The sequence below is a fragment of the Harpia harpyja genome, chromosome 1 (assembly GCF_026419915.1).
Source record: "Harpia harpyja isolate bHarHar1 chromosome 1, bHarHar1 primary haplotype, whole genome shotgun sequence".
Classification (NCBI taxonomy): Eukaryota; Metazoa; Chordata; class Aves; order Accipitriformes; family Accipitridae; genus Harpia; species Harpia harpyja.
The window spans coordinates 74992920-75020653 of record NC_068940.1 but is presented as its reverse complement, the minus strand read 5'-3'; the positions used below and the strand labels follow the sequence as shown (position 1 = coordinate 75020653).

The following is a 27734-nucleotide window of genomic DNA, read 5'->3' as shown; positions in this document are numbered from 1 at the left end:
ACAGTATGAGATGTCAAAGAGTGTGGAATGACATGGAATAACACTGCTACTTTTATTTGATAAAATCCAAATCAGCCAACTTCTGTCACCTGTCTTTTTGCCATTCAGTGGAAAACAGTGCTTTCAACAGAGGGATGATCCTTTCTCCAGTCTCTGTTTCAAACCCTTCACAGTTTTCACAATCATAGAAAAGAGATAGGGACTCTGTAATTAAGGCAACATCCAAGCTACCTCTCTAAACCTCATTTGTAACTTCTGGAAAGTTGTAGAAGTCTCTGGAGTTTCCAGAAGTTTCCTGCACAACAGGGCTCTAATTTGTAGTGATTTTCCTCCTCTACTGACACAGGGAAGAGCAAGAACCTTACTATTTGTCCCTCCTTTGGGGACTGCTTGAAAACATTCCCTTGGACGGCATGAGGAGAAGGGCAGAGTCTGAGGAATGAAAGCTTTGACTGATACAGATCTCTGCTGGCACAAGGGAAGAGGTGGTAATTCCCAGAAGATAAATAGGGCTTTCCTGCTTCAGGGGTGTTTACCTGGAGGAGGTGGCTTTTACTGTAAATGGGAGCTGTCCCAAGGAAAAGGGACACATAGCACAGCTGGACTTCACTGAAACTAGTAGCTCAGTTAAGTGTCCAGCCAGTGTCTCCAAGCCTGAGACATAGAAATGTGTAGGTAATTCTGTGAATTATGCACGAATGCACCCTTTAAATGATGGACCTGGTGCTGGGGTGATGACCTCGTCTAAGTCCCCTCAGCACTGCATCTCTGGACTTCTGTCACGGGGGACCGCACTGGAGAGATAACAAGGTAAAGTGCACAAATGTGAGAAACTAGTGAAGGCCCTGGGAGTGAGACCATATGCACACTTCTGGAAGGTCAGTACTTAACTGTATGGTTTGGAACATTTGTGAAGAGTTGTTTTTTATTAAGAAAGAAAAAAAATAGTTTTGAGCTGGAAGTTTCTGAGTGAATTCAATTTAAGGATTAAAGATTACCCCTGATTATCAATGGCTAAATTACAGCTTTAGAACAGAGAGTTGTGACATTCATGGTGTCACAAAGGTAGCTGTAGAGCATTAAGCCTGCCCTGTTAAGCCATTTTCAATGATAGAATAATGTATATATTTGGGTGCTGATCCTAAAAGGTTTTAAATGCATGTCTATCTATCCTTTTTTTTCAAAATTTGAGATACTCACATTTTTGCTTGTATCACAGACAGCACCATTATGAAATTAATTTTATTAACATGAACACATTCCTGAATGTTCTTCAACAGATACGATAATGTGCAACAATGAAATATTTACGGCTTCCCATCAGAGATTAGTAAAGTACATATCATGATACCGTGATAACCTTTGTGCAGGTAGGACACTAAGGAGTTACACCTTCCTATGAAAAGTACAAATGGGTCCTATAGAAATTAATGCTTCCAGGAATAAGAACACGATATACCTTAGACAACATTCAGAAAAGTAACATGCTTAGGTCAGTAAAGATATCCAGGACTCTCTTAAAAAATAAATAAAACCAAGAAGCTAAAGTTTGCAGGTCAAAAAAAGAAGTTAAAGTTGTCAGCATCTCTCAGAATGGAGCTCTCAGGTCTCATGCATTCTCCACTTCTGTGAGATAATTGGGAAGTAAAGGGGAAAACAGAGGGCTGGACTAATAGTAATGAGCAAGCAGATGAGAGAAAACAGAGTAGAAAGAGAATGTAGATGAGGCAGAGTAGAGGAAAAGATGAGAGAAAACAGATGGAAACCAAAAAGCCAATGAAGTGAGAGAGACAAGACTATAATGATTTACACAAGAGATGGTGGAACTAGTCTGGATAAAATAAAAAAAAGAAACTTATACCCTCAGTCCAACTTCAGAATAAAACAAATCTTTAACAGGATTTTCAAAAGGTTAAGGCAAAACTTTGTGAATCTTTTCATCCTGGAATTAGAAACAGAGATTCTATAACAGGATATTCTGATAGTATTGGTGACCCTGCATAGATAAGATGGAAATAAACATCAAAACATTTACATGTTTATATGAACCAAACTTCAAACCCCTTGAGGTCTATTCTTTGCTAATGTATACTTCCTTTTAAGGAAGCTGTACAGAGCCTAAAATTGAATGCATGGATAACAAGATAAACAAAATCCATGGGTTTTTACATATGTCCTAGAACACCATTTTTTCTCACATTAGCCTGGTATAATAATGTCCTGGTTTCAGCTGGGATAGAGTTAACTGTCTTCCTAGTAGCTGGTACAGTGCTGTGTTTTGAGTTCAGTATGTGAAGAATGTTGATAACACTGATGTTTTCAGTTGTTGCTCAGTAGTGTTTAGACTAATGTCAAGGATTTTTCAGCTTCTCATGCCCAGCCAGTGAGAAAGCTGGAGGGGCACAAGAAGTTGGCACAGGACACAGCCAGGGCACCTGACCCAAACTGGCCAACGGTGTATTCCATACCATGTGACGTCCCATCTAGTATAGGAACGGGGAAGTGGGGGGCAGGGATTGGCCGCTCGGGAACTGTCGGGGTGTCGGTCGGCGGGTGGTGAGCAATTGCACTGCGCATCATTTGTACATTCCAATCCTTTCATTATTGCTGTTGTCATTTTATTAGTGTTATCATTATCATTATTAGTTTCTTCTTTTTCTGTTCTATTAAACCGTTCTTATCTCAACCCACGGGTTTTGCTTCTTTTCCTGATTTTCTCCCCCATCCCATTGGGTGGGGGGGAGTGAGTGAGCGGCTGCGTGGTGTTTAGTTGCTGGCTGGGGTTAAACCACGACAAATAATAATCTTCATTCCTTTAATAATAAATCATTATTTACATTTATATGGGATTGCGAATTAAAAAAATTCTGATTGAATTTTTTAACTTATGGAAGGAGAATGTAGGAACTGTTAAAGAGAGCACAAGTCTGAAGGAACTGCTTATCAGGATTTGGCTTCACATGCAATTAGAAATAGAGCCAAATTGGAAGACACATGTACCCTGTAGCTGTTGAAACAGCATATGCCTTTTTCAATTTTAAGTGCTTTTTATCTGTACGGTATCTGCATGAATTATAGAAATACTTAGTATTCTAGAACTGCAGCAGCTTCTTGAAGCCATTCTCGAGCTGTATTCATCAATAGTTAGTAATCCTGCTAAAAGTAGTCCTTCTTAGATTATAAACTAGAGTACCTCTCATTTGTTGGTTTAGTCACTGATTTTATTTTTTTAATTTTTTGTTTCAATGATCAGGCCAGAGTTCTCCTTTGGTGATTCAGTGGAATTTAAAGAGAATGGAGTAGAGCCAGAGGGAAGATGAAAATATCAGCCTTGGCAGGATCAGCTTATTTTTAAGTACTCTTTGCTCTTTGATACTCCTCATCTCTGTCATTGCTTTTTTGGTGAAGAAAGCAGTGCAACAAGGTGGTGGGAAAGCTGGCTTGCTTTGTGTCATAGCAAGCAAGACTTTACCAGTTCTCGTTCCACAGTCAAGTCTCTTCAAATATGACTTTTTCCTTCCTGACTGTGGGTTACCACTTGGACTGACAGGTTGCCAGGATTCCCAGTGTCAGGGCACAAATTGCTGTTTGAGATTGGAATTAAATTTCAAGATTTACAATTAAAAGCTCAGATTTTTACTAGAATTCAAGGTATAAAATAAAATGAAATAAATAATCTGTTAACTATTTAAAAGCTATGACATGAAGTTTAAAATTATATTTGTGCTACTGCAATGTCTTTTTAAAGGTAAACTGGGTAAATAATGTACAAAATACAAATAATTTATTTGGCACTAGATAAGAAAATTCATTGCAAACTACTTCATTAGCAATGTCTGTCAAGTGTGCAGAGCTGGATAAAAAAAGAAGACATGAATTGCCCAATAAATGAGAAGAAAAATATCAAATTTTAGATATTATTTGATTAATGTTATGAATCCACAAAAGTCAGAAAGTATTGAAATTAGGACTGCAAAATGAAAATCAACTAAGATGATTATATATACAGCCCTTCTGTAGTTATCCTTAACATTATACTAACTTAGGGTTCTGTTTTTCTTTCCAAAGACTGAACTATCTTACAGAAAAACAATACAAAGATTACAGATTTTAATAAGTAATTTTTTCCTTAGCTGTTCATGCTGAAGGGCTGACAAATTCTTTTTGCTTAGTTGCCAAGAATCTTCTAACCTTTCTTTAAGGGGCCACAACTTAAAAATCTATTGGATCACCTCCCATGTATTAGCAATGATAAAAACTTCCTCCTATTCACTGTAATTCCACAACTCCCTATGACAGGTTTGGCAATTTTATGTTGGAAGAGTAATTTTAATGAAGAGTAGATGAGAAGAGTGTGCCAAATTTCTCAGCTAGTGTAAAATTCCTTGTTTTTAAATATAGGTCGGCAACTGGAATTGAAGAAGTCAAAGCAAAAGAAGTCACTTTGCAGAGTTTTTGGGACTGTTGGTAAACCAAAGATAGCAGCATGAAAAGTGGTGCTTTTGAACGAGTCCTTTGCACAGTTTACAAGCTCTGTTGGCAACTTTAAGTAAGGAATTTAAAATGACAAAAGGTTTTCATAAATAAATGGTAACTTATTTGCAGTAAGCACACTAAAGCTAATCAAAGTCAAATCCTTAGGAGAGAAATGATTATGAACTCCTGAAGGGGTCCGTGAAATACTTGGAAAATTAATGTTTTATCAAGTATATCTTGGCTTCAGTGAAAGTTCAAGTTTTTGGACAGAGTAAGGAATTTGAATTACATGATACCTAGATATTGTGTCATCCAGATATCAAATCTGGAAGAACAACTATTTTTTTTTTTTTTAATTAAGTCAATGTTAGTGTACATTTGACTTACAGTTATTACAATGTTTTCTGAAACTTCACAATTATTTTACTGATGTATCCAATCTAAGTTATTATCTTATTTTGAATGTCACTCTGAGAGAGAAGTGCAACAAAAATAAAGCTAGAGGTGGAAATCATGCTTAGGGATGTTTTTGTTGCTAGTTTCAACATTGTAAATTGAGACAGACATTGAAAAAGGAACTATGTGATTCAGTTCATTCTTACATTTTCTTGAAATTATAATCAATCTCAGTTTCCAAGGCAACTGACTACATGAGGATGGACCAGCCAATAATGGGAAACAGCTTTCTCTTTTATTGCTGTAACATATGGTAGAAAAAGTCTTTTTTGTTTCATGCTGTTGCAGACACTATCTAATTTATCACTCCAAATAGGATCCAAAAATGATTAAAAGAGGTGTGAGCAGTTCAGTTTTGTAACAGAAGTGCAGAGACATAAGTTCATGGGGGAAAGGCAAATTCAGAAACATCAAAATGTAAATTTTAGATGCTCTTCAGCTAAATCACAAACTTCACCTTGATTTTTCCTCTGACCTTCTTCAGGGGTCCTGGCAACATGAAGAGTTGGTGCAAGAGATTGTATTGGCAAATGGATTAGCATTGTATCAGTATGACTCTCTTGGGGTGAGTGGAGTTGCCTTTCTGCTGTAAAATGCCTGGCACAAAAAAAAGGCTTCTTCCATGTGCACTACTGAAAAAGTTATGCTTGATCTAGGACCACAAGACTTTCTGCATTTCTTTTGCAGATGTCAAATAAAAACTATTAGGAGAAATGTTGGCTCGATGAAGTTAATGGAAGCTTAAGTAAAATATTAAATCATATCGCAATATACCTGCATTTTCATGTTTTGTTTCTCAGGCTGAGATTTCAAGTGCTTTGCTCTTCACTATTCCTTCCCTGTTAAAAAAAAGCTGTGAAACATTTATGCAGGGAACATGTGATTCCTGAATTCTGCGGTGTTGTCTTCAATCCTTATTTTTCAGAGCTCTTTGTTTTTCCTTTTTTTCTTCTCCTTCCAGATGTGCTTAAGAAAAACTTTTTGTTTCCCTCATTGTGTCTGTGAATGGGAATATATATCCTCTTTTTTTTAAGTTTCTCTGAAGCTGATACAATATCTTCTGACCATCTTAGGTTTTGTTTCAGATATTGTGTTAATGCAGATTCCTTTGCTACTTTCGTATTTTATTAAACTTCCTATTTGTGACATTGATTCCTTAACATTTAAGGTTCTTTCCTGTATAAAAATGCTTCCCTTTTGAATTTCAGGTATAAAACCCTATTTTATTCATACTACTGAAATCAGAAACAAAATTCCCATTGTTGTCAACATGTCATATTTGGCTTCACATTTCCCTAAGCCTTAGTTCCCTCCAGTCCTTTCCTTGACTTCACTCTTTAAGTTATAGGCGTAACTTTCTTGCAGAAGACTGTTTCGTATTTTAAAACATTAGTCTACCTGACGTTACTCCCTGAACAAGTTTGGTACTTTTGTTTGTGAGTTGAGTCCTTCTAGTCACATTCAATTCAGTTAATTTGTGAGCACTGACATCCAATTTTCTCTGTCTTTGGAGTCTATCATATTTCCTCTATTTTGTTGAGCAGAATGAGTGTAAGGGAAGAAAGGGGATAGGATAATATAAAAGAGACAGGATTCCTCTAAACAACCCAGAGCCAACACCAGATCACATTTCTAACCAAACAGTAGCTGAAACTGCACCAGAAAAAGTCGTAGTTTCTAACACTGTGTGGTACCTAGGGATTAGTGCTTTAGTGTGAGCATTCACCCTGCTCCCACAAATATCTTCGCTCTTTCTCTCCGAGAATTTTGTGAGGAGGTTGGGAAGGGCAGGGATTGAAAAGTGGTTTTTTGGGTTACTTTACATTATCTGTAAATATTTCCTCTAAACCCCCACTACAATTATATCAGCATGGGTTCCATTAAGTCACATTCAATTTAGGTGAAGAGAGAAGACTTGATGTTTCTGTTCTGTGTAAAACCTTGTTATATGAGGGATGTCGTATTTTTAGATATCAGAATGAAGCCCAGCTGGTCTGTTTAAATACAGTGGAGTAATGGGATGGTCTGAAGTGGCCTCAATTCCAATGACAAAGTTCTGCCAAGCATGAGACAAACAAATAAGCCTGTATTTACTAATACAGAAGTGTTGTATACTGTTGCTGCCTATAGCATCAGTATCTTCCAGCTTGAGATCAGAGACATTTCCTGTTGGTTAATTTGGTTTGGGTGTGAGAAAATGTCCATATGTTCCTTTTCTATCAGTGTATGTTGTTCGTCAGCAAAAAACAAGAGGAAGTGACACATGTCTGTATCTTCCCTCTGAAATAATACCTCATAAGAGCTGAAAAATAAGATTAGCCATATAAGCAATTTTCTGAATAGCATTACTTCAAAGGAATAGTGACAACATAATATATACTAAAATAATAGTGGCTATCCAGAAACTTGTGAAATTTCTGTTTAATGATAAGCCAGAAAACCACACACACAGAAAATACCTTTAAAAGTAGTTATGAGGAAGGAAATTCAAGACAAAGCAAGAAAGCATTTGCAAGAGAGAATGTGTAGAGACCTCTGAGAAAAAAATTAAGACAACTTCATGTACTTTGTATTCACATCCATGTTGATGAATACAGTATGTGAAAAATTATGCTTTTGCAAATGGCCGTGACCTTGATGAATAATTTAATTTCTAGAAAATGTTTGTTTTCTTTTCATTTAAAAGGAAAGAAAAAAAAAAATCCCCTTCTGGGCAAATTGCACTTTTCAGAAATTTAGCAAATTTTGTGGTAAAAATATTTTTTGCAAGGGATTTCTGTATCTTTTATCCACTCAACCTATTGCTCCCATGAAATATGCAACCCCTTCAATTCATCTCCCCAAGCATTTTTAAATAAGGTTTACCCTCCCTTCTTCTCCACATCTCACTTTTGCAAGAATTGAAAACTACTTTAAACTTCTCTAGCAATTACTTCAGTGGTGACATAAGCAGATTGTTAACATTGCAAACTGAGCTGTTGTACAATCAATAGCAGTAAATTTTGGATGGCATATTTTCCTCATTGCTGCTGTTTGTCAAACTGTATGCTATATGCCCAAATTGGAAAGCTTTTCTAAAGGTTTTTTGTAAAGGAGGAGGGTAGATTTTGGACTTAGAGACAAACTTCATACTCCAGAGCCCTCTTTTTAATTTTTAATTTCTTCAGACCACCACCATTTCCTTGTTTTCCCCAATTCCACCATTCCTGTGGAGTGTAAGTAAAACAGGTACTACGCTGCCCTTTCTCTTATACCGTTCTTAGATTGCTAAGTAATTTTAAAAGTGTCAAGTACTCTAAAAATACACTGAAAGATAGGATATGCTCAAAATAATATGCTTTTTCATAGACACATGAAATTCTTCAGAGGGGATACCATGCTATCATTCATTTTGTGAACTCTATAAATGCAACACATTGAGGTAAGTTTTTACCTCTGCCTTTAACTATTTCTGATATTATACTTTCTTTTGTCTTCTTAGCAGCAATCTTATTACTATGTAATAAGATTTACTGGGAGCAGTGAACCATTTTAGTAGTATTATTAGTTTATTATGTTAACATTTTAGGCCAAGTCCACTGACTTTTATGATAAAATACTGTTGAAAGAAATTACTTAGTAGAAGGGCAAAACTGATATTTATTTTGTTATAGAAAATACTGTAGTGTCCTCAGGCTTCATAGAAATGTCATGTTTTCTAAGCAGCCATGCAAACTTTAAAACAGAAAAATTAAAATACCCCCAAATGTGATTATTATATTTATGGCAGAAAAGCTTCTAAAGGTTTACTCTTCCCCCTGCCCCCAAAAACAATTAATAACAAGAAATGGGCACTGAATTTTTTTTTCTGATAGGAACATGTTACACCCTGAAAGCTAAATGCCATCCTAAATAATACTTGAGGGTAAAATTTGGCAGTGTATATGCGTCAGTACCATTTCCCATATATGTTAGAATGGCTTTGATAGGAAAATAATTGACTTAAAATGGTGGGATTCTATATTTATTGCATTTTACTTTCTCAGTGTTGGTGATACTATTTTAAGTCATGCTGTGGTTTATTTTAAGCTCCATCTTTGCAAATTAAACCTCTATTTCCCTTCTCATATATCATCTTCAGTTATATAGCTCTTGGAAGCCACATCAGTCCTTTAGCTAACAGCTGGAACTTAGTAAATAAGTTATGTTGCACAAGATGGCATGGTACCAACCAGCTTTATTTGAGATCTGAGAAATAAATTAAAGGTAAAAAGATAGTAAATTTTTCTTTCATCACGCCGGTGCTCCCACAAATAAGACTCTAAAAGACAGAGGAACATTTAATATAAAATGCAGATTTTTTTTACTCAGTCACTTTTCAGGGTAAAAGTGTTCTGAAAGGAGATATCCTGCTATTGGAAGTGCTATCTTGGCCTATATTTCCATAGAAGGCTTTATATTTGCATACTGGACAGCTGAAAGTCTTTGATCCTTCCAAGGTAACCTCTTCTTTCAACATATAATCATTTGAGAGGTACTTGGACCCATAGCCTTTGAGCAAGCTTAACCATAATTTGTAGCCAATCCCTTTACCTAGTGCCACTGAACTTTTTTTTTTAAATGAAAAAATTAAATAAAATAATTAAATTTAAAAAATTAAATAAAAAATTAAAAAATTTAAAAAACTAATTTTACTTAGTTCTGAATATGGATGTAAATGTGCATTGTATGTGTGTATATGCATTTGCCCATGTTTCTAGAAGTTGGATAATTTTATTTGACTGTGCTATTAATTTTTAAGCAAATTCTGAAAACCACAAAGTAATATTTTTCTCATACTTTTCCTCTTTGTTAACTTTTTCTTATTTTGATTCTTTTTTTACTAGTTCAGAGACTCTGACTGAGGCATACTGTAGATCAAATGTAGAAGAGTCCTTATAATTACCTTGAAACCACCTTTCTAAATAATAATAAAAAAGGAAGGATCAGCAGATATTGTAGTCAATATTTCTTATGCTTTTTGAGTGCTTAAGATGTTGCAATTCCAGCTGTAATAGAACTCAGGAAACTTGCATGCAGGACGCCAAAATAATTATTCATTTAAAAAGGAACCCACAAATAATAGCCTTAGGCTATGAAAATGTCTTCAAAAGCCAAAAAAAAAAAAAAAAAGGTAAATCTATTGGTGCTTCTAAAACTTTTCATTCAGTGGCACTTAGATACTCCTAGAAGTACAAGGTTTGAAATTACCAACTTGGGTGCATCCGTGGAAGACCTTGACCCTTTAAACACTTTGGCATGTGCTTAAATTTAATACCATGTGTAAATCCCAGTGAAATGACTGTGATTTACAGTAGTGAGGATTTTGTATTGATGTGGTGCCTTTTGCCCATTGAAGAATAAAAGAAAAATATATTTTGTATTTCCAGAAAGCAAATAAGGTAATTGTAAAATAAAAGTAAGGACAAGAATATTGACTGTACTTATAAAAAATAGAGAAGAAATAAAATTATTAAAAAGTTATAAAAGGAAAACCTATAAGGATAAAAGAAAAAATATAAAAATAGAGGGTATAAAGATAAAACTTATATAAAATATATAACTTAGAAACTAATACAGATAAAATCTGCAGAATTTAGGCATACCTTGGAGGATAAGTCCAGGACAAAGCTGATGGTCAGATGACAGTCAGCAAGGAGTTTGGTGGGAAAGTTCTCAGGTTTGGCCTCAGTGAACTTGGGCTGCCAGTAGAACTGGCATAAAGAAATGTCATGAAGGTAAACCGAAATTTTAGTGAGAGACACTAGTATAAACTCAATTAATACAGAGACAAAAAAAAAAATTATCAAATAGTTGTACAGAAATGCTATGTATCTTTCTGCAAGGATAGACATTACCTGATATTGTGTTACATTAAAACATATGTGCAAACAACACATAAAAATAATAGATACCATAAGTTCCACATACCTGTCAGGGCAATCTTTTAAATATTTTCTGATCTATTCATATCAGGGTGCATTCAACAACATACTTAAACTTGTGTAATTTTAAGGTAGGACAACATAGTGATTGTTTGGAACAATATTTTATTTGCAGGATGTGAAACTGAGAAACTGTAGGCAGACCTGCACTCTTTCAAACAACAGACTGGATCTCCATTTGGTGGCAAAACCCCCACTCTAATAGCACTAATGCATTGTATATATATTTCTTGCAAAATACAGGTCTGGTATAACTGAATAAATAACAGCGCTTTTAAAGTGTTTTCTTCTAGTTGAAGTAGTGGACTTAGAGTCTTCTGCATTTTATTTCAAGGTTTTTCCAGGGACAGCTAAGTAATTTATTCAAGTGTTTTACCAGCTTTTAGTTTTAGCTGATTCATCTGTGAAGTGGGTACAAGAAATGAATGCTTTAGAGGACTATGCAATCAGAAACAGCTATACTGATTTATACCATCTGAAGATATGAGCCTTCCCATTTATTAATGTTCTGAAAATACTTTGAGATCACTGGATGAAAACACTGGAGGATTTTAGGGAAAGAGCAAATAATTTATGTTACTAAACCACTCCAATCTGCAGTTTTAGAACAGTGTGGATTTTTTTTCTCGGTTACATAAATTACTGTGCTGGACTGGTATTCCTGCTCGTTTCCTTTTTGAATTACCAACACAGCAAAAGGATTGTAGCTATTTGCATCAACTTATCTTTCTTTGGAGATTTCCAGCTCTGTGCGATGGTACTTGCAGAGTCATTTCTGGGTTGGATACTTCTCTGCAATCTCTTCTGGGAGAACAAATGTTTGGGAGCAACCTAACCATGTGCTTTAGATGTACAAAAATAGAATGTAAGAATAAAAGGAACAGAGTCCCTTGGTAGAATCTCTTTAATGTCTTGCATCTGATGTTCAGATTGGTGGGGAGGGGAGGATCACATGCCTGATGTTTTCTCTAGGACTACACCCAACTGGAAGCCATCCCTTGGCTTCTCTGCAGACAGCAGCATACGCGAATGGAACATATTAATTCTTTGGGGAAATCTCCTTAGTGGGACAAAAAAGAATCTTTTCAGCTTCCCAGGCACATGCTCTGTTCCCAGTACCATCAGACTTAAAGGAGGATCTGCACTACCTTGGGCTGGAGGACACAGTTTCATTGTAACTGCAACATTTAGCATGGATGAATAACTCCTGCGATCCAGCTGCTCAAGCTTTCAGGCTTTGACACGTTTATTAACAAAAATGTGAGAGAAAAGAAAGAAACAGTCAGCCAGGCAAGATGCCCCTGTAACTCTGCTGTCATCATTAGGTGAATATGGTATACCAAATATTTATGCTTCTATATGATTCAGGATCGCAGAAAATAAATATCTCTTTTATGTGTTTTATTTTCTTTGGAGAAGGGAGTAGAGGAGAGTGTGAGTCATAGTGGAAGAATAAAATTGACTTCTCTTCTGACAAAAACTATTCATTTTGTCAGAGAAGGATCCTAGCATTAATTTCTGTTTGCTGGTAACCCCTGCAGCCCAACTGGCTTCAAGCAGGAAGCTGATGGCCTGCCAGTGCCCAGTCTGTACCTGCCTGGTGACCTATGGCCAGAAGCCAAAACATATTCCTTACTCCTGCTGCGGGTAAGATAATAACTGTTCCTACCTAGGTCTGAGTGCAGGCTGCCTATGCACCCTTGCAAAGGATTTCTGATGAGCAGAATTCTGACCCTTCGCACCGTAACAAATCCTGCCAGCTGCAGCCTGACTTCTGAGCATAAGGTTGGTCTGAGGAATTTGGGAAGGTTAACATGAATATCTATTAGTGTATGACCAATGCTAGTTGTGTGCTTTAAAAAAAAAAGCATATTTTCTGTTACGATCTCATTCAGAGGATTCTTTTAGGTAATTGAGAAGGGAAGCACTATGATTATGGAGCTCCTGAGGAGGCAGTCGATGGATGATTTCTCTTTCTTACAGCCGGCTGTGCCCTCCAGAGTGTAGATGAGATGGGATAGGAGAAGGATACAGGGTCTGATGATTCTCTACTCGCAAAAGACAGTGAAGGGTCAGGAGCTGTCCCTGCCCGTCCAACTGTCCTCACTCTCCTGAGGCAGGAGAAGCCTATTTATGAGGGAGAAGTGAGCTTCACATTGCTTTGGGGTAAAAAAAAGGGATGGAATCTAGTGCTTTGTGTAGGCTTTCTTTACAGATAACAACCTCAAAACATTTTTCTAAAGACAGCTATTCAGGGATAATGAAGGCGCTGAAGCCTGAGAGGTGCAAATGCCAAAAGGTTATATTTATGTCCTGGTGAAATTTAGCCCATATTTAAAAACATATGTATATGATTCCTTATAGCACTTCATAAAATAAGAAAGTATCTATCGCTTTTGTGAAGGAGTTTACTTGTGTGTTTTGTGCCACAAAGGAGTTCCTGCCAAGGCAAGACAAAGGTTAGAGAGGTCCTACCTACACAAAGTCCAAAATAAATGCTACGATGTTTTCCAGACATTAAGCCACTCTTCTCTGAGCGGAGATCTCATAGTTGTTATTCAAAAGAGGAGCAACCTTAAATGCCTGTTGGTTAATGTAGAGGAAGACTGGATTAGAGATTTAGGAAGTAGATGTCCATATGGTTCTCTCTGCAATTGAGAGACTTGCAGCTGTCACCTTTTTGAAAGACCAAATAGTAGTCTTGGCTGCTGTAACAAGGGCCATGGACACCCTGAGATGTTTTAGAAAAGAGTCAAGCTTGCTATCTTGGTAAACAGATTACATTTTCCATAATGTCTTTTTTAAAGAAAAGTCCTTAGATTTTCTGTTCAATATTAAATCAAGAACAGTGTAAGATGGATGAGCTCTGACATTCCAAGTCCCTCAATATTATGGGGGATGAAAGAGAAATGAACAATGACACAGGTCTTGTGGGCACATATGTTAGCTCTTGTGGTACGTAGTATGCAGAGTAGCAGCAGCAAAATTCTGTCATGATTTGTGAGACAGTATTATAGCAAAAGTAGGGTGCTATTCTTCTGGTGAAATTTAACAGACACAGTGTACGTTTTTAAAAGAAAAATTTTTTTGTTTCAGAAAAACCCTCTTAGGTCTTATTTTAGTCGTGTGAATTCAGGTAATACCGAAAGCAGTAGCAGAACAGTGAATTGTAAAAGCCACCTCCAGTTATTATCCTTATAGCCTTCTCCTTCCTTTAGCTGAGATTCCTATATATAATTTCTGTAGAGATTTATGAATATGCTACTATTTCCTGTTCAGTACTATTAAAGATGGTGTTAATAGCTATTCCTGGTGCTTTGTGTTGAAAGACCTTGCTTTCAGTATTTAATAATTTTACTAGTGTTACCCAGCATGGCTGGCAGTTTTCATGTCAGACATATTTATTTGACGAAATTTTTGAAGAAACTGTGGCTAAACAATTTTTGCTGCTTCTAAGAATGAGATTAAGGGTCAAATGCATTGTTTTGCCCAAGTTATAAAAAAAAAAGTGCTGACATCTTTATGCTTTTGAGCAAGGTCTTGAAATGTGGTAGAAGTGTGGTAGATTTTCCCAATGTTCCAAATTACAAGACTCTCAAAAATCTCATTCTTTCTTAGCCTGGTTAGGTTTGTTAATGCTCAGCAACTTGAGTTTCCAGAGCTTTTGACTGTACTCAATGCACTCCATCCTCTGACTTCTGAGCATTGTCTGTGCTGTACTCTGTGGTGCTGCCACTTTATTCGACATGAAGAAATAAAAAACAGAGCCTGACTTGAATTTGAGGAAATGTGAATGGAGAGGAGGAGGGCAAAAGCTCAAGTGGCTGCAGATAGGGAGGGTTCTCCATAGGATCCCTCCTTCTTTCAGTGTATAAGATATATGGTGCTATGGGGACAGATCAAGGTTGCATATCAGCCACAGTCCTCATCACTAATCAGGATCCGTGCCACATGTGTTGCAGACGTGGGGAAGTTTGGGAAGTATGTGTTGCTTCAGACAATGAACGTATAATTAGAGTATCAGAAGGTATGTACATAAGAAATATGTGGTTGCATAGGAGATCTTTATTCCTGATATTGTTCCCTAACTTTGTGGAGATTAGCTTGCAAAAATGTTCAGTCACTATAGTGTCTAATGTAATTATTCTTACGTGTACTCTGTGTGTTACATAGTTATACACCATGGAAGTAAAGGAAAAAGACCTAGAAGAAAAGTAATCTGACCTCCCGCCTCAAGGCCATGTCAGCTTGAACCTGTGGCAAGCTTCATGGATATTTGTTTTACCTATTATAAAAAAATCAGAGAGATGGACACTCTTCAATTTTTTTAAACATTTTATTGAAACTATTATCTATCCTTACTATTTAAAAGCTTTTTCCAGTGTCTGAACTACAGCTTTCCTGCTGCAACTACTTCATGTCCTATCCACCGTGGAAATGCAGAACAGGTTATTTCTTTCCTCTTGCAACAACCACTTACATATTCATGGACTTTTATCATGTTTACTGTCATGTTATGTGAATCAAATAATTATAATTCTATCATTTTATCCACTTAGGTCACATTTTTTAGAATTTTTTTCTTTCCTTTTGTTCTCTCAAGTTGGTCTAGGTCCTTCTTGAAGTGCAATGCTCAATACTGGAAGCCATACTTCAGCAGAGGCCTACTAATGATGTGTAAAAAAAGGAATATTTCCCAACCTATATCACTTTGCCTGCAGACGTTCATGGTGCAATTTCAGCAAAATCACCGGAAAAATGAAGTTGCCTCTATCCTTTTTTTCTAATGTAAAATGATATTCATTGAAAAGCTGTATGCCCTGACAATGACTTTTAACTTAGTATGAATTCTGCTTTTCTCTGACTAACAAGTGAAAGGAACACTTTCCTAATATGAAAATTATCTTCGAGGAAATCAGAACAAAATGAAATTTATAAAAAACAGATCAAGAACTAAACTAAAGAAAAACCTGAAGAGTTGTCAAAATATTATTAATATGCCTTTTTTTTCCCCACAGAAAACCTTAATCTTTTAACAAAAACATGATCTCTTTGGCCTAAGCTGATTAAATAATAAATAAATAAATATTGAACTAAGAGAAATAGTATTACACATGCGCAAAATTGATCCTCAGACTTTGACCAGTGTAGACCAATTGGGATTTCCTTGAGTTAATATATTTGGAATAGAATATTCATTTGTGTATTTGCCTTTTAATGTTAGTGATGTCCCCCTGAATTAACGCAGTCATTACAGGCTCAGCATTTGTCGCACTAGTGTAAAAGCCATCCTGACGCCTTCCCTTCAGAAAGTCAGCCTGAAAGAAGGCATCTGCAAGTGCAGAATGCAGTGTTTTATCTTCGCCTTCAACACATCTTTAAGGCTTCGAGTTTGGAGAAGAGCAAAAACAAAGCGACAAAATACTCCCATGAAAGTTTGTCAAGGAAGGGGTTAAAAAAGTGGAATCTTTGTGACTGTGAAGGGCTGAATTATCTTCCTGACACCAGCAGGGGCTGCTGTCACTAGTTTGTGGTTGTCACATTCCTGTTATGCTTGACCTTGGAAAGGCTTAACAACATAGTCTGGATTTGATTAAGGGAATTTCATGTTTTTCCTTTGCTAGAGTCACCCCCCACCTCGACAAACATTTAAAAATGTTAAGAAGAAAAAAAAAAGTTTGGAAAGCAAACATTTTCCCAAAAGAAATTTATAGTTCAAATTTACACCAAGTTCGCACTAACTGGAGCAGTCCGGGTTTCCACTCAGGCTTTGAGTGCTCTCTGTAAACCATTAGTCACTTCCCTGGAAGAAGCAGCTTTTTATAGGCAGCAGGATAAAATAGTCACAGATGTGTGTGTAATATTAGAGGCTTTCACATGTACCTGCATTTTCTTTTTTTTCCTCAATCATAGAAAAGAAAAAAGAGTGACTGTAGAAAGAAATTAATTGAAGCCTTGGACTTTGTTTGGTTTTGGACAGCTACAGTGGAGATTGGTTTAATTAAAAGAAAATATCTTGTGTTGTGGATTTTTGAGATTGTGGCAATTTATATCATGAAGATAGTTCTTTTAATTTTTAACAGGTTGGTTTTTTTCACTCTATAGGACTGTGATTATGCCAGCCGCCAATGAGTTTGATCCAGAGATTGTGCTAGTGTCCGCAGGATTCGATGCCGTGGAAGGCCACGACCCTCCGCTGGGTGGTTACAAAGTCACAGCTAAATGTAGGTATCGTCATAAGGCGCGTGTTTCTGAATTGGTATTTTTTTTAGTTATTTTAACTCCAGCTTATTTCCATATTTCTGTTTTGTGAGATGAAACCCATGTCACTGAGGGCAGGGACTGTCCATCAGTTAATACCCAGAGATGTCCATGGAGCTGTGGGTCTCGCCCAGCTCGCAGACAGGATGGAAATGAACATGTTAGTGTTTCTGGCTCACTCCTTTCTGTTCCTCTTGGCATCTTTGTCGTGGCATTTTAAAGTATTACTTTTCTGGCATTCAAATAACATTTTAGAGGTTTCATGCTTTTCAATAGGCACCATTTTCCAAATGCTGGAGTAAGTTATTTCTCTTTAAATATATGTTGGAGATTTTAGACTTTGGAGGCCTAAGTCAAATCTCATATTGCTCTTTTGTTATTGTAATCTTTTCAGCTTGATGGCATTAATCCTGAATTACATCAGTGTTCATGAAGGCCAGAGTTCTCTAAAAGACTACCCTGTTGGGTCTCAATGTTTGGATGTCCATTTCAGTCCTCCAAAATGTATGCTCATGGCAGAGATTTAATACTTTCTGAAAGACAGGTCTGTCTGAGGGGTCTCATACATAGCACTTGAAAGTCACTAGCTCTTACAGGATCTTGTGACCAAACTGATTCTGAGCCTGGGATGTTAAGCAAGGCTGGGTAATGTAGTAACGCTCTGTACAGCAATGTGCACTCTAACCGCTATATATAAATCGCTTTCCCTGAGACAACACAAAATGGTTTCCTAATGCAATGCTGTGAATAATTTTCTTCAGTATATATACTTTTCTTCAGTATATCTCAAGAAATACCATAATAACACTTAAATAGTTATTAAATATGGATCTCTGCTTCTAATGACAAATGCCTTGGGAAAAGTCTGGAGAAGTCACTGAGACTCTGCACAAATGGACTCCAACTCAGAGGATTTTGTCCTTCTGACCTCTGCCTTTTGTTACAGGTCAGTAGAATGAAGTTGGTATTTACCTCAGGAGGAGCAGGGAAGAGACACATACATTTTATTTTCATTTTAACTGCATGCTGCACAGGCTCCCCTGAATACCAAAGACAAAAGGATAGATGGAGAGCTAGAGTGACTGTCCGTAGTGGCATGCTGTGGAAACCAAGAATGCAGAGAGCAGTGCAAGGGCCTACCCAAAGACACTCACACAGGTGCTAATAATGCACAAGTGGATTGGAAAGGGAACATCCCTGTGTCTGCAACTAAGGCATCCTGAGTTTTAGCACAGGTGTTCAGGTTAATGCAGTGGTTGCACTAGAGAGGAAAGAAATATAGCAGCCTGTATGCATGTTTGACTATCACTTATCTGTGTATTATGATTTTTAGTAAAACATTGTGCATGAAAAAGCCATTTGTAAGAGGTTTTCACACTATTTTTTTCCATAAGTATGGTTCCTGGTCAGAGGCACCATTCCATGAGCTTATGTGGTAGGGAGCTGAGCTTCCAGCTGGTACAAAATAGATATTTTCTTGAGAAGAATTGTATAATTACCTGCATTTAGCAGCCGAGAATGCATGCTACATGTCCCTTAAGCATGTATGATGCCCCACTAAGACACTGTGGCATACATGATGTTCTGGCATAGCAGCTTCAACAACTTAACTTGAAATTGCAGTAAGATTCCTATTTTCCTCTCAGGTTAGACTGAGTTTCACCCTGACAGCAAAGAAAAACTGTTTGATACTGGAATCAGTGTTAATTTTCATTCATGCATTAATTTATTAACTCTTCACAACTTTTTTTAGAAACTGAAATCTTAGTACATTTTTTAATGCAAGAGGCTGCACATCTACCAGTTGCACATGTGTCTGTAAGCAAAAAAAGGTGATTTACAGTAGGTGGTTCTTGTTTAAATTAAGGGAAAAGCCATGATAGACCCAGATAATGATCATGCACCTGAGGGATGAATAAAGCCTTTTGTACAGAGCCAAAGGAATTTATTATTTCCCCAAAACAAAATTCTCCACATTCCACCATACCATTTTAGAACATAGCATACTATATGTGGTATGTAGAAAAATGAACAGTCTATTAAAAAAAAATAAAGTCCAAAGACAAACATTCATATTAAAGAGTAAAAATAGATATTCATGCAAATTTTTAATGTAATTGGTTTGTAATAATTTGAAATTATGCCAAAAACAAGTAAACACAAACCAAAGTTTAACCTGTATATATTCTTTCTTTATAAATCTTTAGCACTTTGTGTACACTTAATACACTGAATTTTCTGATTTCTGTGACCCAATATAAACTTTACACATATAAATTAGGAAGAGATTGACATCAAAGGAGAGAAGATGGGTCCTTAGCTACTAACCTTGCTGTTAAAGAGAGTTAGGGAGACACTAGATTCTTGATAAGGAATTGTTTATGTCTTTCCTTCAGAGTACAGTCAAAGAGAAAAAATTAAAATGTATTAACCAATCAGCATTCCCAAGCCATAAAGTAAAAACCATAGGATGAAGATAAGAGATTGGACTAATTACAGCTTTGGAGTAACCATATAGCAGGCAATTACATACAGAAAAAAAATTGGTCTACTAAATCTACACGGTTTGAGAGATGTAAATTATAACCTGTTTAACCCAGTATTTTAATTTTTTGCTGTATTGACATACAATCTGATATACTGAGGAGCTGCTATTTCTGCCTAGTAAACAAACACATCAGCAACAAACTAGTTGTATATATTTTTGCAGCTGATTTTAAATTCATGGGTCTGATGCACATCAAGATTTCTCACAGTGAGGTGACCCTCAGCTCCTCTAGAAGAGTGTAGGATGGAAGAAGGCCAACTGAGATGAGTGATGATAGCAGAGCTAAGAGATATCTCACTTACCTAATTTATCTCCAGTCCCATTAAGTAACGAAATCACTAACAGTCTTTTTCTATTAAAAAAAAGAGATAGTGTTTTAAAAAGGATTGGAAGGGAAGTTTGAAACCTTCATTTCTTATTGCATTTTTCAAATCACTTTCCCTAAGTGAATCTTTTTCTCCAACTGCCTTTGCAATTCGTCCTTGTCTGTTGATTTTTTGAGGAGAAAAGTTTTTGCTAAACTAAAGAATATTTAACTAACTTTTACCTGGCCCCAAAACAGTTTTTGTTTGGTGCAGTGTAGAATTGAGGATGAGGATTAACTAAAACGTTTGTTTCAGCCCCAACTTTGAGGATTTCACAGGCACATTTTTCTTTGTGTTGGCTCTTTTTATCCTTTGTTCCAATTCTCTCTCTCTCTTTCTCTCTCTCTCAATGAAGTGCTACCATTTCAAAAGGTGCTTGTATATACCTAAGTACATATACACATCTTGAAGCATATACTCAACCCATGTGTGTAAACTTTGTGATGGGTTTTATATTCTGTTAAGAAAAAAATAGACTTCAAAGACTTGAGATGACTGGTGGCATATGGCAGAACTTTCTGCTGCTGGGAAGTTCTCAGGCTTTTGGTACCAGCTATATTCCTACCATCTTAGTAAGAAAAAGGCAAACTTTATTATCAACAATGCCATTTAGAAGACTATCTAGCATAATTAGAAACAGTAGGTATACTTTTGAATGTTCAACCACTTTGTCCTGAAGAAGGTCTTCCCAAAAAAAGGGTCTGTGTCTGAAAAGGAGTTTCTTTTTCCAAATATACCTTTTTTTTTTTTATAAAGATATTATCTCCACTCACAAACTTTTCCTTGCCTGTGTCCTTATGCTATGATAACTGCACCAAGTTTAACATCAAAAAGCAAAGAAAAGAAAGCGAGACACACAACACATTAAACCTTTCTGGCAGTCCTCTTGGCGCAAGCTCTTGTGTCAGTTCTATGTGCCAACTCCTGCTCAGGAGCTTCTCTAACATCTGGTAGGGCCTGGCTGAGATTGTCAGGGATATTCAAGCAACTTATCTCAGATTTTACTTTCTATGTCCCCTCTTTTATGACTCAAGCTTAACTTCATTAGCTGAAACAGTGGAATATCTTTTGTATTGTCAAGTCCATCTTTAGTATTGGCATAGCTCTGTCCATGTTGCTTGGTTAAACTGGTTCTCCAAGCTGTGTGGTGAAGGTGCATGCAGCAGCAGGAGCTCTCTCATGCACAACTCTCTTATGCAGAGTAACTGTTGATGTCACTGGGATCCCTTTGTTTAGATCAGGGACTATAAAGGTGCTTTAATTTTACTATGAACTATAATCAGATAAGAGGAAAACATGCCTCAGTTCCTGACTAGCCTAATATTTCCTTTTTATTACTAGAAATATATTATTTTTCAATAAATTAACAGATAAAATATCACCACAATATATTACGTATTATAAAAACATAGTTGTATTAAATCCACTTTTTGTACAGGAGTTGTAAAAATTGTATTGACAATAAAGTATAAGAAAAAATAATGGTGGAAGAAATAAAGGGAATAAAAGAGTTTTATATTTAGAATAGTAAGGAGATCCCTAAAGAGTATGAATCTAGTCTTCTGTCTTATCCTGATGATGCTTAGGTGGAACTATTGAAGATAGACCTAATATATTCTGTGCTTTATTTTATAGTTAATTTTTACAACCTCTGCTAAAATGTACTGTATTATCACACCATTTGAATTCTGTACAGTGAACAAGTCTGAAAAAGAGCTGCCAAATCTGATCATAAATTTGCAAGTTGTTATATCTTGTAAGTGCACTGTTTCTAAATTTAGTTCTGCTGACTGAAGTTCTCCCTGTAACATTATCCTGAGGTGAAGTCCTTTCTCTTTGTTTTATAGAGCAGCCCTTAGAATAATGCTTGCATTAAAGTCAGTGAGATCACTTTACTGTTTAAGTAAATATTGTACATAATTGCTCATTAAATGGTGACCATTCAATAAAAAGAATAAAGTAAATAGAGAAGTGTCAAGCAAGAATGAAGATTTTATTCAGGGTACTTCTCTTCCTGAAGCACTGTGTTTGTTAAGGGCTATGATGATTTACTGGAGTTTTCCTGTTGTTTTACTCTCTTATTCTAAAGATGCTATTTGACACCAGAGTGCAAAATAACACCAGCAATTAGCAGTAGGAAAAGATACCATTGCAAGCATTTAAAGAGTGAATTATATTTTGTCAGTTTGGATACCTGTCTACTGTTATGCCAAATTTGTGATGCAAGGTTGATCCAGTGTCTAGAACATAACTGACTCTAGCTAAGCGATTTGCAATTTTTAACGTTTTTATTTGAGAAATTTACAATAACCTCCTTAACTTATCAAAAGCTGCATTATGCTGTGATACACTCCGTTCAAATGGGACCAATGAAAAAAGTGCTAAAGCTATGAAGAGTTTCCCTCCTCATGAGCCCTTGACAGGTAGGGCTTAGAGGACTTCAGTGTAACAGTGCACAATCTGTGTGAGTAATCACAGCGGAGGAAACAATTAATGCCCTGAATAGTTTATTTCCAAAGGATATGTCAGCCTAAGTGGCAGAAATTAATGTGTTAAAAGGGCTGCTGACTTACATGTAGTCCACAGGTCTTCCGTCGAGGAACCTCTTCTCATGGCTGGAACTGGCACTTCTCAGAATACAAATAAGAGCAACCAGATTGAACTTGGGTGCCTGTCCTGTTGGTTTCTGCTTTGCCCTTCATATTTCCGTTCCAACTTCCCACAGGGCATAATGATTTTTGATAACAAGTTCTCTGAATGTAGCATACAATGCTATAAAAAGATAAAATACCTAGCATCTGGGCACAAGAAGTTTCAGAAGTAATGTGCACAGTTTTAACAATGAGATGACTGATCACTGAAACAAATGGTGTAGCATGGTGTATTTGACATCACTGGAAGGCTTTAAATGAGGCTTATACATAGATGGCTTACAACATCCTTACAAATAGGTATGTTGTAACACACTCAGACATTAGAAGCTTCATGCAAAAATCACTTAATGAAATTTCTCTTCTATGACTAGTGTTTTCTTGAGTCTTCACAATTGCCCTACTGTGTCTTGGAATTCTTTTCAGTTTTCCACTACATGTCATGGGTAGTATATATGTTAGAAACAGACCAAACTAAAATGCTAGAACTGCATATCACTGTATTCAAATGTAAAACTGATCTGGGTCTAAGCCTGGTACTTCAGATGTGTTTCAGAGAAAGGGTTTCCTGTGTGCCAGCCTCACTATTTCTAAAATATTCTATGTTACAATTCTAAGTATTTCAAGTACTGCAAATGATATATATGTTTGTTGGTTTCTTTTTCATGGAAGCACAACTTCTAAAGGAGTCCCCAAATAATACTGTGACTATGTACTGTGCAGTACCTTGAACTGACTGTGAGTTGTTTAGGGTAGAGTGATTGTAATGTCTTTGGGGAGGGACTACACTTTCTTGTGATTGTCTGAAAGACTTCCCTGACACTTAACTCTGAAAAAGAGTCCTGACTGGGACTACTGAGGCTAATGTGATAGGTAAATGTTAAAGGAAGGCAGGCCAAAAGAGTCCATGCAAACTGACAGCTGACTAAACAGAATAGTAGTTTTGACTTGGTAGCTATTTAAACACAAGTCTCTAAAAATAGCACTCCAGGCTTTTATGATGCCATGTCTAATTTCTTCTCTTCACAAGCAAGAAAGTCTTTTTGACTCAACTGTCAGCACATGAAGCTATGATCTTGGAAATTCTGGCACTAACAGCTTCAGAGTGCTGTTCTGGTAGATGGCGTGAACTGCTCCAACAGCTCGTTGCCATAGAAAAAGGTGGTTGCATGACCCTTCCCCTTCTGAATTGTCCCTTACTTACCTTGCACTGGCTCTGGTTGTTGTCATATCTCTCTGTAAACACATGCAGCATTAACTCCTCAACCCATCAGAAAACTTCATCAACCAAAAAAGTGAAGAGATTTCTGTTGAGCTATGAAGCTGAATCAGGTTATGGAGGGACCAATGTGTGCCACAGCTACTGGAAGGGAGGCAGGGGCAGTAGAGAAAGAGAGAGATGGACTAGGATACCTTTTGGTAGCAGAAAGCTGTTAAATTAACTCAGTTGCCACAGCTGCTTTCTTGTCTGATTTCTTCTCAGTTCAGAGATTTGATTTTGGTTAACATAATTTGGTTATCTTTGAGGTACTGGAGGTGATAAGATGGTTATCCAGCAGGATAGATCTTGAGCTTTTGACTCAGAGCTAAAAGCATGGGAGGTGGGGTGGAACAATGATCATTCATGTAGTTTTTCATGCGGGAGTCTCCTGATTCATATCAGACATTTTCCTTTTGTTTCTTTTGTCTCTTGGAAACTACAGGGTACCCAGTGACTCACAGCAAGAAAACATAGCATCAAGACTTTGCTTACAGTGGTTCGCTTTGGAAAGCAAAGTCTGGGTTTTTTCTAGGGTGATTTCTTGAATATTAACTGAATGGTTGCTTGGTACAATACAAAAGGCATCAGAATAAATGACAAGTTCATTGGTGACCTACCCTCAGACATGAACATTTTCATAGGATTTTTGGGGAGAAGGAAAGCATTTTGATTTCTTTTTCCTCCTAGCCCACAGCAGTGGTTGCCATAGCATCTCCTATGGTTTGGGCACGGCCATTGGAGTGCCCAGCCTCCCAAGCCAGATTATGCTGCATTTACTCCTGCATTTGTATTCCTTAAATTTGCTCTTGCACTGCAAATATCAGTGAATTATTTGCCAGTGGCTCCAGGATCCAGTATATTATTGACATTCATACTACATTTATGTTTATGAATATGAAATGTAGAAAATTCCAGAAATCCTGTTGTTTGAGGAAGAGTAATCTATTGGCTCCTGTGGAAAATGAGCAGAAATTGGAATTCACTGTATAAAATTAGCATCCTCTCTAGGATGTAGCATAGTATGGATGGACGATTCTAATGTTGGTTTGAGGAATCTGCCTTCACATGTTGTCAAGTAACCATGGGTCAATGGCTTGGACTACAGATTTGAACCAAGAGAACCAGACTGGTGAACAATTCACCACATACTGAGACCAGGGAAATAATCTTCAGTCTTTGGAGCACTCACGCCTAACTGAATATGTATTTAAAACACATCTGAAGGATTCAGAAATCTTAGCACTGATTTTGTTATTGCCCAGTGTTTTCTACGACTTTCTGGTTAACTGGTGTGCCTTCCAGAAAGGGTCTGACTAAGCAGGAAGTGAGAGCAATTAGAAATATTAATAAATAAGTGCTGATTTGACCTGCTCTTTCACTTAGCCTTTCTTTCTGTAAATGAGCCAGGAGAGATTTCCATTTTCCACTCCTGCTCCTGCCCCACAAACAGAAGATTTGTCTGCTGGCTAGTTAACTAACTCATACAAGTGAAAAACCACCTGTATACTATGTTCCAGATATACAGTGCCGATCCATCTGCAGAATGCATCAGGTGCCAGTTCCTTGATTTAGGGCAGTTTCTAGGGACAGGGCAGAGGATAGATTACAATGGAAAAAAAGACAATCTACAGAACCATTAAGAATTATTTTCCCTTTTCAGTCATATTCCCTTATCTCTTCGCCTACCTCTTGTTATTTTTTCTTTCATGCCACAGTAGTGACATTGGCTAATGACAATAACTGATGTGAAGGGTGCAAAAAAGGTAAAATTGGTGGCATCTTCTCTCAGTATTGAAATTTAAACTTATGAAATTTTTTTCCTTACCAAAACCAAAAGACCGTCATTTAGTAGAAGAAAGTAAAGGAAAAAAAATTTTTTTGCTTAGGCAGTATTAAACTTGTCAGATTACAATTTCAATGCAGCAAATTGAATATAAGTTTTTAGGGCCATTTTGAAACTAATGGAACTTGACACAGTGTTCAGCAACTTGCATGTGCCTTTCACAGGATTGGGTCCTGAGAGAAAATTGCTGAAAGACATCTCCAAATGTGGATTTCTCCATAACAAAGTGTCTGATCTTTTATAGCATCATTGCATTGGGAATTAGGCTTGTCTTTGGGAATTTGTAAAGCCTTTAGTGGAAGAGCATGATTTATGTCTTAGAATTTAACTATTCTCTGTAATAAATAGAAATGTGCCACAAGTATTTACTTGGTTGCGCCATGGGAAAATTTTTAACATATTGTTCACAGCTTCAGAATGCTATAAAAGAAGACATGTAATTTGTAGACGAGACTATCCTTTGTGATTTCTAACCAATATATTTGATTAATATCTTTCAAAAGAGACACCAGCCAAAATGTTTACATGTCATTAGGCAGAGAAGAAGGGAGCACACACAATTTTGATTATGAGCTTGGATGGTTCATTTCTTTGGGCTTCACATCCCTACTACTTAAGGCAGACTGTAACTTTAAGATGTTATCTCTTGCCTGCGCAAATAAACAGCCAGTTATGCTTTTTATGGTGGGTAGTTCTCAAACCAACAGGGGATTAGAAAATATTAGCTGGAGTTTGTGGTTCCCTGCTGAACTGTCATGGGGTCCATGGATTCCTGTCCTGAATATTTCACAGAGCAAACACCTCTTATCTGGGGTGATATTCTCACACTGGCCTCTTGGCCATGGACTTCAAAAGCTGATCACAGGGAGGGCTAGAGAGGCAATAACCCTTAATATAACAGTCTCTCCTGATAGGGACAGGCAAGGTAAAGGTAAGGCGTCTCTGAAGTTTACTCTTGTGTGTTTAGCCCCATGGGGTGATAAGGGGCCATCTGGTTTTTTTGACTGCAAACTCATCTTTTTCACACTATCCCAGTATCAAGTACACTTTAGGTCTGACTGGTATCAGCACCAGCAATTCTTCACTGATCTGAAGAGATTTTCTTGGTATTTGTAGATTTGATCCCAGGCAATTGTCTTAGTTGCTGTGGAGTTGGTTTATTTAACCAAGAAAACATATGAAATAAAATTTAAAAAATTAAGTTCAAGGTACTAGTGACTCTAAGAAAAGAAATTATTAAAATAGGACTTATAACAGGTATATTAATTATTTGTGGGTAAAGGGAAATGAGTGCTTACCCATGTGATTAAACTCAAAACATCAATTCATGGCAGTAGTTTCACAGAGTCACATTATGCAGCATCACACAGGATGCTTGCACCTTAATTAATTGTTCAAATAGAATATCAGTACTACCAATTCTAGAAGTTAAAAACCACTGCTTCAGACCTCAAAAATATTGTAAGACTTATTAAAATACTACCCAGATTTCTTTTTGTTGTGAATCTCCCAGGACAAAATTCCTTCATATTTTAAGCTCTTCCCTGCGGCCATTTCTTTATCAACTGAACAGTGACATTCCATTGCAATCTTCTGATTATAATAGCTTTAATGCAAACACTTAATACCACAAAATGTGCAAAAATGATGCAAGTTGCCAACACTGCCACATTTAAAAAAAAAAACAACCAAACAACTCTACCTTTTTTTCAGCATTTTAATTACCTTTGTTTGTTGTGGGGGGGGTGTTAAGGAAATTGTTCTTGCTTATACCAACTAAGTGCCATAAAATTGCTGGAAATGCAAGAATGTAGCTCCTAATCCCACAAGTTTTTACTCACTTTGAGCACTCCTGTTGATTGAGAGCACTCCACCAACCTGATTAAGATTTACTAAAATAAGTAATGTTT

The 27734-nt window shown here is 36.7% G+C and overlaps 1 protein-coding gene across 14 annotated transcripts in view; it reads left to right on the top strand.

The window, feature by feature from the left end:
• Nucleotides 1-27734, top strand: part of HDAC9 (histone deacetylase 9) — a 498787-nt gene that overhangs the window by 419365 nt on the left and 51688 nt on the right. For 13 of the 14 annotated variants that reach the window (XM_052800654.1, XM_052800625.1, XM_052800684.1 and 10 more), the window contains one exon: nt 17001-17119. In XM_052800654.1, coding sequence (XP_052656614.1) covers nt 17001-17119 — 119 coding nt within the window. Of the gene's footprint in view, nt 1-17000; nt 17120-27734 lie in introns of those variants that run through there. The other variant, XR_008237086.1, reaches the window with a different exon arrangement.